Here is an 11,370-nt window from a genome sequence, read left to right as displayed (position 1 = left end):
CAAACGGAATGTTTTCATTAGTAGCTTAAAATGTCATAAAACATAGGGGACAACTTGATACAATTAACAGTCCATACTGGCAATATGAGATATAATTATAATTGAGCAGAGAAAAAATGATGGATTTGTTTGGACAGAGTATTATTTAAAATATTATTTGAAATAATTACTGTATTACTGTTTATGATGTGATGCATGTGAGATAAAAAAATAATTAAAATATAAAAAAATAAATTAAAAAATATATTTATGATGCAAGCGATTGCCCTGCTTTAAACTATGCTTTCTAAAAATGTACTAGTATTACAGTTCAAAACTTACTAAAAACTTTAGCAAATACTAAAAACATAGCCGGTATGAGTAAGATTGCTAAATACGTGTGGAAGTGGAAGTCACCGACTCACCTACAGGGAAAAGTGACCGCTCTGCTGAGTCTGTGTCTATGTTCTATCCAAATCAATGGACCATTTCTTTTTTTAATGGAAAAGTTTAAGTGATTAAAATGTAAAAACTAAGCAAAGAAAGAAATTGAGAGGAGGGATGGGACCTTTTAGGAGATAAAACAAAAAAAAAAAAGGCTGACACGTGCGGAAAGATCATCTGCACTTTGCATGTGTTTCTGTGAAAAGCCTAATTATAGGCTTACCAGAAAACGCAGTTACCACGTTTGGATTTCACTGTCCTGCTTGCGAAAAAACAGCTGCAAGGAATGGTGAGCTGCATATTTGGTGGAAATTATTTTCTTTTTTTTTTTTTTTTTAAAAAGGTGTCCCAAAAGTGGTGGCGGTGCCGCTGCAGCTTGTGGCGGTGATCGGTGGTCCCAAAAGTGGTAGTGGTGGAGGTGGTGGCAGTCCTTTTGTAGTCTCTCTAAAATTTTATTTTATTTTAATTCTTTTTTTGGTTTACTGCTGGAAACAAGTAAACCCAAGTAATCTTCACTTTCAGTGAGCAACATCTCCTTCCGAATTGATTTTGCAATGATAATAACAGAATTTGGAATTTCATCTCAAAATTAATTAGCAATAAACGGAGTATTAATGTGAAAAAAATCTTGAAAAAAAATTCTTGAAAATTGGATGTGAGACATACCACATAGTATTAATTCGATGCGAGACATAATGTAAAAAAATTCTTGAAAATTGGATGTGAGACATTTTATTTTATTTTTTTAACCAATAAGATATTAATACTGTCTTAGCTAAAATTCTTGTTCCTTTAGTAGATAGAGATAGAGGTGTTCTTTATTACAATTTGCGCATACATTTTGAACGGGACTCTAGCCCGTTCGGATTGCTATTTTTAGGAATTTTTATAGAAAAATATATTATAACGATTTAATGTACGTGAGATAAAATGATAATTAAAAAATATATTCATAAAAAATATAAAAAATTTTCTGCAAAAAATCACAATGCGGCACAAGATATTCGAGCCCTCGAGCGGCCAAAAGAAGGAAAAGCATTGTGCAGACTTTAATGGAGTTAGCTTCTAGTTCTAGTCCTCACCCAAAGGCCACATGGAGACAGAATTAAATAGGGCCGTGAGATGAGGCGGGATGCAACGCAACATCACTCAACGATTTTAATTGCTATAAACCTGTAGGCAACTGTATATGTACGCAAGAAATAATTGCCAGTCGTTTTCATGAGAGATGTATATTCAATTCTTGGCCTCCCAAAATCACAAATTTTGCTCCAGTTGATATCTTCTCTTCTGTTACTAATAAAGGAGAATGAATGCATATTAAAGGAGGATAGTCTCAACTCTCAACAATTATTGAAAAAAATTATCTCTTTGGCTGCATTGAAGGATTTGACGAATGATTTGAAATCTTCACAAATTTCTCGAGTTGTTTAGATTACTCAAGAAATATTTAGATTTACCTAATTTTCAGAATTATTTAGATAATTGAAAAATTGCAAACTCAAATGCTTTTTTTTTAAAGTAATCCATGTAACTAGAGCGATATGATCTGCGTGAATTTCAAATATTTCATCAAATTTCTCAATGCAAATGAAGCCAAAAACAATCAACATCGCACTAGCTGTTGAGGGATGGTACTTGTTAGAATGTGCACTAATTCGCCGCATTAATTCACGCCTTGTACAACAAATTTAAAGCATCAAATTCCTGGTTTTGGTAACTCTTAAACATCGATTGATGGTTACCGTTTCCTACCTTGCAATTTTCTTTAGCTGTTTGAGACAGTTATTTTCTTGTTGAATGAATTCGTTTGCTATAGGTTTAGATGTCTAGCTCCTTAAATATGCCCACTTTTCAATGGCTGAATTCAATTCAATAGATACTAGTTGCAAATAAAGCAGCCAAAATTCTCCTTAAGCTGGCGCCTGGTTGTACTTAAAACACAATTAGTAAGTTGCAGTTAATATACTTCTGTTCCCTGATGAAATAGGAATTTTGCGAACATCCAATAGGGAAATTACAGTTTTAATTGTGTAGGATAATCTCCAAATCCATATGAAATCATTTCGAAAATACAAAATGAGAGTGGGCAAATAAATTGCCTGCGTGGCAAGTTGATGATCATGGAGTTTGCGGTCTTCTTGAATGCAGGGACATTGTCACTTTGATCAAACTTGTACAAGAATTTAGTCATTTTTTTTAAGGACACAACCGAGAAATGACGGGAATTAAGTATAAACCCCGACCCGTTTATTAAAAATTTTCAAAAAAGTACGTGGTAGAGAGGTTCTACCTCTTAACTTAGAGTAATTGAAAAATTAACAAGCTCCACATTTATGGTATTATTATGAAGGGGGGGGTTGGGTTGGGTGGTACGAGGGGAAGGGAGTGTAAGCAAGAAATCTCGAATTCGAGTTCTTCCGGTTGCACTAAATAAAAAGATGGAAGGTAAATATATGGTATTATTATGAAGGTGTTTGAATTTTTTTTCTACTTAGAAATCTTGTCGTGTTTGTATTATTTTGCCGATTTTTAGTACTCCTTTCGTTTCTTGACGTTCTTTAAAATTATTGGGATGAACTGATAGTTATTATTTACGTACTTTTTGGGGTCTTCGGAAGAGTTCCAAACTGAACCGGAAAAGAATCTGACGAGTTCAAGATGAAGATATGGAGAATTCTTTCTTATGTTCAATCTTCAACTATTTGGTCCTCAGTCCATGTCAATGAACTTTTTTTCTGTTATTAGTCAAGCCAGCAATTCAGTAGTTGCTAATAAGGCATATGGTATTTTTTTCATGGAGTAGACTGTAAACTTTTCCAAAGTCACTTCCTATTAGTCAAGTCAGCAATTCAAAGTTAATAAGGCAACGTGGTATTTTGCTTTCCCCAAAAAAAAAAAAAGGGCATATGGTATATGCATGGAGTAGAAAAATAGGGAACTAGATAAATTAAATTGATTCACAAAAATATTTTATTTCCTTAAACATGTTTTCCACAGATGCTAAACAGCAAAAGGTTAATGAATTTACTGAAATAATTCTTTGATTTACTTTGTATTTAGTGTCTTTTTTGTAAAGCATAGCCAGCTTTCGAGTGCCATCCCTATCCTTTTTTGAATTAATAGACTAGTATTGAAACTAATTATTTATATAAACTTCACTACTTAGCATAGCCTTTTTTTTCAGTGTTGTTCCAAATTTTCCTACTTCCCTCCCAAAAAAAATTTGATAGTCTATTATTTGTAAAAAAAAAAATATTTTTATCTTATATATATTATATCACAAAAAGCACTGTAATATTATTCTAGAAAAAATTCGAATAATTCCCCCACGTACATCCAAAAACAAAATACACCAACTGTCATAGGCTAACGGAAGTTTCTTGCAAAAATGATATAGAATGGATAAAAATTTTCGATAAGCATAATCTTGATAAAATTAGTAAATGAACCAAAAGGGCAAAAAAAAAAAAAAAAATCCTGCTTTATCTAATTTTTCAAGAAAATTCTCTCCCTTTTTATTTCTGTCCTTTATCGAAAGGCGTGCCCGACTCGACACGGTCAGCCTAACTTTGTGTAGGGCTGCTCCAAAAGCACAATTCTTCTTCATTCTTTCATTCTTTTCTTCGTTCTACCTTTTTATCCCGAGTGTCAAACACGTCCTAAGGACTTCAGATCAACGCAACAGCCCCCTTTCCCAATTTAAAAAATAAAAAATATATATATGATTAAAAATAGCAGTATATGAGTATAAATAGATATACTCTGTAGTAGTATCAATAATTTTGCCTGTAACTTATGTAATTCTATAAAAATTGGGATCAAATTAGAAAGTTTAGATTTTTAAAAAGGCATCGATCAGGATGTCCAGCGCCGCCGGCGGCGGCGGCTACTGTCGGAGCTATAGAGAGATCATATGGGACGCCGGCGCCGGTGCCGCTGCAGGTAACCACTCAGCTCAATTTTGCCTCGCCTTTATTTCACATTCCTAATTTTTACTATTTTGTTTGGTTTGAGCTGAAATGTAGTTGAATTGGGATTCTTTTCCCTGTGTAAATTATTTAATTTGATCAGAAAAATTGTTCTGTTATTGTGTTATAGGTGCAATAGCTGCCACATTTGTATGTCCATTGGATGTAATTAAAACAAGATTGCAAGTTTATGGATTGCCTGAAATGGCTCGTTCTGGTCATAGAGGTGTGTATTGTACTTTTGATTATTGAATGATTTAAACATTTCCGTTTCTTATTTTGTTATTTTTTCGGGTGATCTATCATGCTTATCTCTATGCAAAGTTAAACAAGCAATGTCTTGAAAATGGGAATTTTTGGCCAGAACAAATAGGCTTGTGGACATGGATCATCGCTGGATTTCGTTGCAATGTTAATCTGCATATATTTTAAATGTGGATTCTTTGTTACATTTTTCTGTATTTGAGCTCATTGGGTGCCTACTAAACTTGTTATTTGCAACCAAGCGTGCGAATGTGGCACTAAAGCACATCTTTTAAAGTAAATATTAGTTAAGATGGTTTTATCATATATTCCGCCTACAAGCTGCTCATGTTCTGCGTTGAGTGATTCTTGGTGGACTAAAGTCCTTTTTTGGCCTATAAAACGCTGAAAAAAGCATTTGATTACTGAACTACTAAAAACAATTGGGAAATATTCTGGATCTGGTACAATTCCAGTGTTCCTATGATTATTGTGATCAGAAGAAAGCAAGAACTTTAAGTAAGTGTAGTAGCTATATTAGTAGCATTTCTAAGGTTAGACAACTTGTGCATGATTCTTATTCGCAGCGTATGAGCTGTTTAGATGAGTGTGACTAGTGATGTCAGTCTAGCATAATTAGCTCGACTTGCACAATATAAATCTCGTAGCCATAATTGGTTTCAGCGAACTATCTGCATACAGGTTCCCAAGATTAGTAATCTTAAATGCCTCCTATTAGTAATCTTAAGTGCCTCTAATAGGAGTAGCACCTCCAATTTAGATGATTTCTGTATAATTTCTTTTCCTTCTTATTCTTTTTCTTCATTTTTGGGCAAAATAAATATTTTGCTATGCAATTTATGCTTTTTATCTTTTGGCAACTTTCAGGCAGTGTCATTATTACAAGCCTACAAAATATAGTACGAAATGAAGGTTTCCGGGGATTGTATCGGGGCCTTTCACCCACATTAGCCGCATTACTTCCAAATTGGGCAGTGAGTATCATTTTATTGAGTATTTTCAATTATAACATCTGAAACTTTTATGCAATATGGAATATGAGAATATAGTCAGATTGGTCTGTCATTTCCCTTGTGGGTTGCATATATTGGTTGCTCTAAATATTTGAGTCTTGGGATATTGGTCAGATACACTCTATGAAACTTCTATATGTGATAGAATCAGCCAAAATATGGTTTTGTTGGACTGTGTGGCTATTTGCTGCTAACACCCCCGCCACTACCCCTACCCCCCTGCGGGAGGGCGAGAAAAAAAAATCCTTTTCTTCTTTTCGTGCCCCCAGCAAAATTTATGCTTCTACGTCTATATATCCAACTTTTGTTCCTTTCTTAGTAGGTAAGATTACTTAATTTCAGACCCATGTGACTATTATCTGATAAAGACAAAACACTATAGATTGTAACCAGAATATATGCTCACACCCTAATTCTTAAACACAATTTTCTGAATGCTTTAGGCATAATTATAGGCTAAAGTAGCATCTATCCTTTCTGCATCATAGTTTTTCCACCTAATAGCAAGTGGGAAGTAATTTCTTTTCTTATCAAAAGTATGCAGGTATCTTCTGCTCATTTTAATTGGCATTAGAACATATTGCTGTCCTTTTCCTTCATATGTCCTCTAATGACACAAGCTCATGTGAATGTGCAGGTATACTTCTCTGTTTACGGACATCTCAAAAGCCTGTTGCATTCACATGGTTAGTTCTTCTATGTTACCGCTTTGCTCTCTCATGCTTGGAGTTTTGTATAGATGTTTATAACTTTATAGATTTTTGCCTGCCTTGATGCATAGTGGTTATCAGACCATTAAATCTTTGCTACTCACTAGGAATTACATTCTTACAATGTCCTATGGTGGACATGCAGTGGATAGCAGTGGTCAGTCAACAATTGCTGCAAATGTGATTGCTGCTTCTGGTGCTGGGGCTGCAACAGCTGTTGCAGCAAATCCCTTGTGGGTTGTTAAGACCCGACTCCAGGTATGTTGATGTTGTTTATGCTCAGTCATAATGTAGAAATTCAACTTTGCTGGTTAGATTCTTTTGAAAGATTCTCTATTCATATATCAAACCGAGGCATTTCTTTTTGAGCAATTTGATGTAGCATGAAAGCTACATTCCTGTCCTACTTCAAGGTATCTAGCCAATATTTAAGATGCATAAATTTGTTTAGCTATTCCTCTTGATAAGTGTATTTGTTAAGAGAGCTGATGGATTACAAAAGGTCAGCATGGAACAAATTCTGCAATTTATTTCCGTTTGCAGTGTAGTATTTTTGAAAGTGCAAACAAAAGAGTGTGTACGCATTGTGAAATCCAATTAGCTGAGCCTTCTGTGATCCCTAAAAGAGTGTAATTCTCATGAAGATGATTGGAGCATTTCATTCACTTACCAGATTTAAGTCGGGCCCGCAACTTTGTTATGTCAAGTTACCTACGGGATGTTTAACTGGTCGTGGCCTGGACAACTTGTTACTTGCACAATGTTTAAATGTAATGCTTGTTTCCCTGTATTCTGAATACATACATATTCAAGTTCAAGATTTCTTCATGCTGGCCATCATTATGACAAAGGGACAGTTTATTCAAGCCTGAAATTATTATCGAACCTATAGGTCATGGCCATGTGTCTAACAGTTAGTAGCCTTTTATCTGTTCACTGAGGGATATTTTCGTTATTATTTTGGCATTACCTGAGATACCTTTATTCTTATTGAACAGTTTTCCTTAGTCTAGGTTTCTTTTCTGTACATTTCTAATCTTGAAACCTTTTCTTTTCTTTTTGTAGACACAGAGAATGAGGCAGGGTGTGGTTCCTTACCATGGCATATTATCTGCTTTGAGACGAATAGCACATGAAGAAGGAATTCGAGGATGGTACAGGTCAGTGCAACTTGATCTACTCAAATCCAAATGAACAAATCTTGCTCCATTAATTCCACCAAGTTCTTTACTTAGTGCAAAGAACTTCTGAGACTCCATTGGACTGTTTAATCATTATCCTACGTGCTCGAGTGAATTATGCATTAGACAAATTGTCTTTTGACAATTATTGGATGCATAGCATATATCTCCACTCAAGAATCATTCTGTTTTCCAATTCCTTTTTCTCTGGTGGATACAGTGGCCTTCTTCCATCTTTAGCTGGGATAAGTCACGTGGCAATCCAATTTCCGGCATATGAACATTTGAAGGCCTACTTGGCAAAAAGGAGTGAGATCTTTTAACTCTTTTAAATGATTTTTTGGATTAAGAATTTGTTTCTCACGTAATGTCTAATTCTCTGTGGTCATATTGGTTTTGGCTTTTCAGATAGCAAAAAAATCAATGAGCTGAGACCTGGGGAGGTTGCAATTGCCTCTTCAATGTCTAAAGTTGTTGCCTCTTTAATGACTTACCCACATGAGGTAGGACTTGGTGTTTTTGTAAATACATCACAAATCACTTTGCAGCAAAAATGCCTTTTTCTCACTTGGCTACAATCTCATTGTTGATACCCATCAGAATGTCTGATTGTTGTGTACACCAGGTTGTGCGTTCCAGGCTGCAAGAGCAAGGCCGACTAAGGAACCCTGAGATCCATTATGCAGGTGTTATAGATTGCATTAAGAAGATTTTCCTTAGAGAGGGTCTTCCTGGGTTTTACCGTGGCTGTGCAACTAATCTTTTGAGAACAACTCCATCTGCGGTTATTACTTTTACATCTTATGAAATGATACATAGATTTTTGCAGAGTGCTATTCCTCCAGCAGAGAGGCGTTCAAAAGCACAACCTAAACCTGATAGCAATATTGATTCCCAGAATAGTACTGCAGGAAATGAAGCTAAGAGCAGTGTTTCAGATCAATCTCAAAATACATCTAACCAAAGAACTTTTATTCCTTTGGCAACTCCTGACAAGCTAACAACTAGACAGTGATTATAACCTCTTTAAAACCGAGGTTCCACAAAATTAAGTGGGTTTTTGTTGTTATTTATAGGGAGATCACTACGAGAAGTGATCTCGTTTTTGTACTTCTCAGCTAGTTACCGCAAGAGCTTGTTTGTTGTATTTGTTTGGTGGCTTCGTCTTCTTTCGTGTAAATTTTCCTTTTTGTTGGAGGATTCCAAGTTCCAATACGAAAAAAAATGGATTTATTTTTTCTTGTTCCTGCGGTAGATTCATTTTACTATAAGCTTGGACAATGTTATTCATGATGTTGATGTTTGTTTCTGTGCCAATGCCCCCTCCATCTTAAACCTTTTGCCTACTCCTCGTCCCCAAAAACATAGACAGGAAGAGATATGCAAGAGTATTGAAGCTTCGTTTCCTGGTGGTACGATGGAAAAACTAGACCTACCCAAACTGCCTCCAAGGCAAAGGAAAGAAGATTTTAACTAATTTGCAGTTGCAGAAGATTCAAGAGTCTTGCACTCTGTAACATCTGTTTCTTTTAATTCTGCAACATGTCTCTGCCATTCTATCTCTTTCAATGTCTCCAATGGTTCACGCATTTTACGCCTGACCTCCGTTTTCTACTCAAGCTACAACTGCTGGTTGTGTCCATTGCCAGCTTGAACCCCAGCTTTAGAGTTTTCAGTACACCATTGCATTTTCGGATTCAGGAATTTCAATGTGTCGTTGGGATTTGTATTAATCATGGCCACTGATTTTTCCTATAGTAAATGGGTTGTGGCTAGGTGCCTCTCTATACCCGAAAGCTTAAAAAACCACAATGATATTATCTCCATTGAATTTAGAGGAATTTTAGCCGCTATTGCATCTCTCAACAGGCAGCCGCGAACTTGCCATTAGGCTTGACTTGAGCAGCTAAAAGAGTTTTGTTCGTCTTTCATAGGATGAACATGTTACAGCGCCTTGGCTGTTGCGCATGTTTGCCTTGTGATTAGTAGTATTCCTAGGATAAGTAAGAGCTATGAAATTGGATTGAAAAAAAAAAAAAAAAGCTATGAAATTGAGAAACTGTATATCATCCTCAATATTCGTTCTCACTCTAGTAAAAGCTTGAAGCAAAGACTGCCTAAATCCCACATGGGGCTACCAAGACCTAAGCATTGTTATGGCGCAATTTGCATAGAAAGCTTGATTTCTCCCTTCTCAAATTCCCCAAGAGATCATTTATTTCAGAAAATTCCATGAGATGAAATCAAAGTTCAAAAGACAGCTGCATTTCTTTATGTACATTGGTATGCACTTATAGCTCTTTCACTTTCTCATACATGTTTGGAAAAGAAGGGACGGCGGATCAAATACAAAATGCCGAGAGAGAGAGAGAGAGTGTGTGTGTGTGTTATGATTCGCTCATTTGCAGCACAGAAAATGGGTGTATTGATGTGTACTTAAGTTCTAGGAAAAGTGAGCAAGGATCTCATCTACTAGCACTAGTAGTAGAGGAGCTACTAGCCCATACATCAGCCACGGAATTCGGCGAAGATGGACATTTTACATTCTTCAACAATACAATGTCTTCTGATTCTGGCGAAGCGACTGTTGCTTTTCTAGACTCAACAGCCTTTTCATCAGTCTCATCTGTCTTATCAATTGAAGTATCTTTGCAATTCTTTATCTCCTTCAAGGTCTCCACGACCTCCTCCATTTTCGGCCTCATGTCCTTCTCAAGCTGCAAACACCTGAAAGCTAACTCTGCTACTGAAGTTGTCATCCTCCAAACCTCGGTATCTGATTTGTATTCAAGAGATGGATCAATCAACTCATCAAACGCACATTTCTGAATCCTGTTTATTGCCAAGTTAGCTAGATTGATCTCATGCCTGTGCCTGCTTATGTCGACTGCTGGCATTGATGATATGAGCTCAATGAGGACGACACCAAAGCTATAAACATCACTTTTATCGGTAAGCTGGTAGCATTGATGATACTCTGGATCCACGTACCCAGGAGTCCCCTGTGGAGCAGTTGAGATATGACTGACATCATTTGGGAACAGCCTGGAAAGTCCAAAATCTGCAACTTTGACACAGAAGTTATGATCAAGGAGTATGTTATTAGTCTTCACATCACGGTGAATAATATCTGAATTGTGGAGATAGGCCAACGCATCAGCGGTTTCAATGGCAACATTCATCCTGTGTTGCCAGGTGAGGTGCTTATCCTTGGCTCTATCACCATGGAGATGATCGGCAACTGTGCCATTAGGAATGTACTCATAAACAAGGAGGAGTTCACGACAACGTCTAGAAGTGCAGCCATATAGAGTAACAAGATTCCGGTGCCTCAGACGGGTTAGAATTTGAATTTCATTCATGAATTGCTCCATTCGCTTGAAGTTGTGCTCATAAAGACGCTTAACTGCTACTTCTCTTCCATCGCGAAGCTTGCCTGGATTGCAGAGAACGAAAAATTGGCTACAAAATTAGATGCTATATATCATATAGTTTGTTGACAAATCATCTATATGTTAGGTTGTTGCAACTCAGAATTCATAGTCTTGAGACAGAATTTTTCACAGTTTTGAGTTCCTTACCAAAGTATACAGTTCCAAAACCTCCGTCTCCAAGTTCTTTAGAGGCATCAAAACTATTAGTAGCTTCTTCAAGTTCAGAGTAGGAGAAGACGGGCACTCCAAAGTAAACGCTGCCACCTTCAAGGTCCAGATTTGAGGAGGGTTCTGAAGTGTTTCTTGAGAGGAAGTACGAGGCGAAATTCATCTTGTTCTTGCGGTGCCGAATAAAAAGGAGCGCCAGGACTAGA

General features: G+C 36.4%; 2 protein-coding genes across 3 annotated transcripts; one reads left to right on the top strand and one right to left on the bottom strand.

Moving 5' to 3' along the window:
• Positions 1 to 3,939: 3,939 nt before the first annotated feature.
• On the top strand, positions 3,940 to 8,809 carry LOC140032828 (nicotinamide adenine dinucleotide transporter 1, chloroplastic-like). 2 transcript variants are annotated; one of them, XM_072073605.1, is made up of 9 exons: positions 3,942 to 4,368; positions 4,525 to 4,620; positions 5,526 to 5,632; positions 6,309 to 6,357; positions 6,527 to 6,639; positions 7,447 to 7,541; positions 7,783 to 7,871; positions 7,971 to 8,065; positions 8,188 to 8,809. In XM_072073605.1, the coding sequence occupies exons 1-9, from the start codon at positions 4,287 to 4,289 to the stop codon at positions 8,575 to 8,577; spliced, it is 1,116 nt and encodes a 371-aa protein (XP_071929706.1). In that variant the 5' UTR covers positions 3,942 to 4,286; the 3' UTR covers positions 8,578 to 8,809. The 2 variants fall into 2 exon arrangements, with proteins under 2 accessions (XP_071929707.1, XP_071929706.1); XM_072073606.1 differs by lacking the exon at positions 4,525 to 4,620 and having other exon boundaries at positions 3,940 to 4,368.
• A 991-nt stretch (positions 8,810 to 9,800) lies between these two features.
• On the bottom strand, positions 9,801 to 11,362 carry LOC140032827 (LEAF RUST 10 DISEASE-RESISTANCE LOCUS RECEPTOR-LIKE PROTEIN KINASE-like 1.1). The gene is made up of 2 exons (XM_072073604.1): positions 11,144 to 11,362; positions 9,801 to 10,998 (listed from the first exon to the last, which is right to left on the bottom strand). Exons 1-2 carry the CDS (start codon positions 11,325 to 11,327, stop codon positions 10,028 to 10,030), a joined length of 1,155 nt encoding a protein of 384 aa, XP_071929705.1. The 5' UTR covers positions 11,328 to 11,362; the 3' UTR covers positions 9,801 to 10,027.
• Between the last annotated feature and the right edge of the window lie 8 nt (positions 11,363 to 11,370).

The sequence above is a fragment of the Coffea arabica genome, unplaced genomic scaffold, assembly GCF_036785885.1.
Source record: "Coffea arabica cultivar ET-39 unplaced genomic scaffold, Coffea Arabica ET-39 HiFi ptg000200l, whole genome shotgun sequence".
NCBI classification, from domain to species: Eukaryota; Viridiplantae; Streptophyta; class Magnoliopsida; order Gentianales; family Rubiaceae; genus Coffea; species Coffea arabica.
The sequence above is the reverse complement of the archived record's forward strand: the minus strand, read 5'-3'. Positions and strand labels throughout refer to the sequence as shown.

Coding starts and splice junctions, on each gene's coding strand:
- LOC140032828 (XM_072073605.1), top strand. CDS start 4,287: ATGTCCAGCGCCGCCGGCGGCGGCGGCTACTGTCGGAGCTATAGAGAG. Junction 4,621..5,525: donor GGCTCGTTCTGGTCATAGAG/GTGTGTATTGTA, acceptor GGCAACTTTCAG/GCAGTGTCATTATTACAAGC. Junction 6,640..7,446: donor TTGTTAAGACCCGACTCCAG/GTATGTTGATGT, acceptor TTCTTTTTGTAG/ACACAGAGAATGAGGCAGGG.
- LOC140032827 (XM_072073604.1), bottom strand. CDS start 11,327: ATGAATTTCGCCTCGTACTTCCTCTCAAGAAACACTTCAGAACCCTCC. Junction 10,999..11,143: donor TTTTGGAACTGTATACTTTG/GTAAGGAACTCA, acceptor TCTGCAATCCAG/GCAAGCTTCGCGATGGAAGA.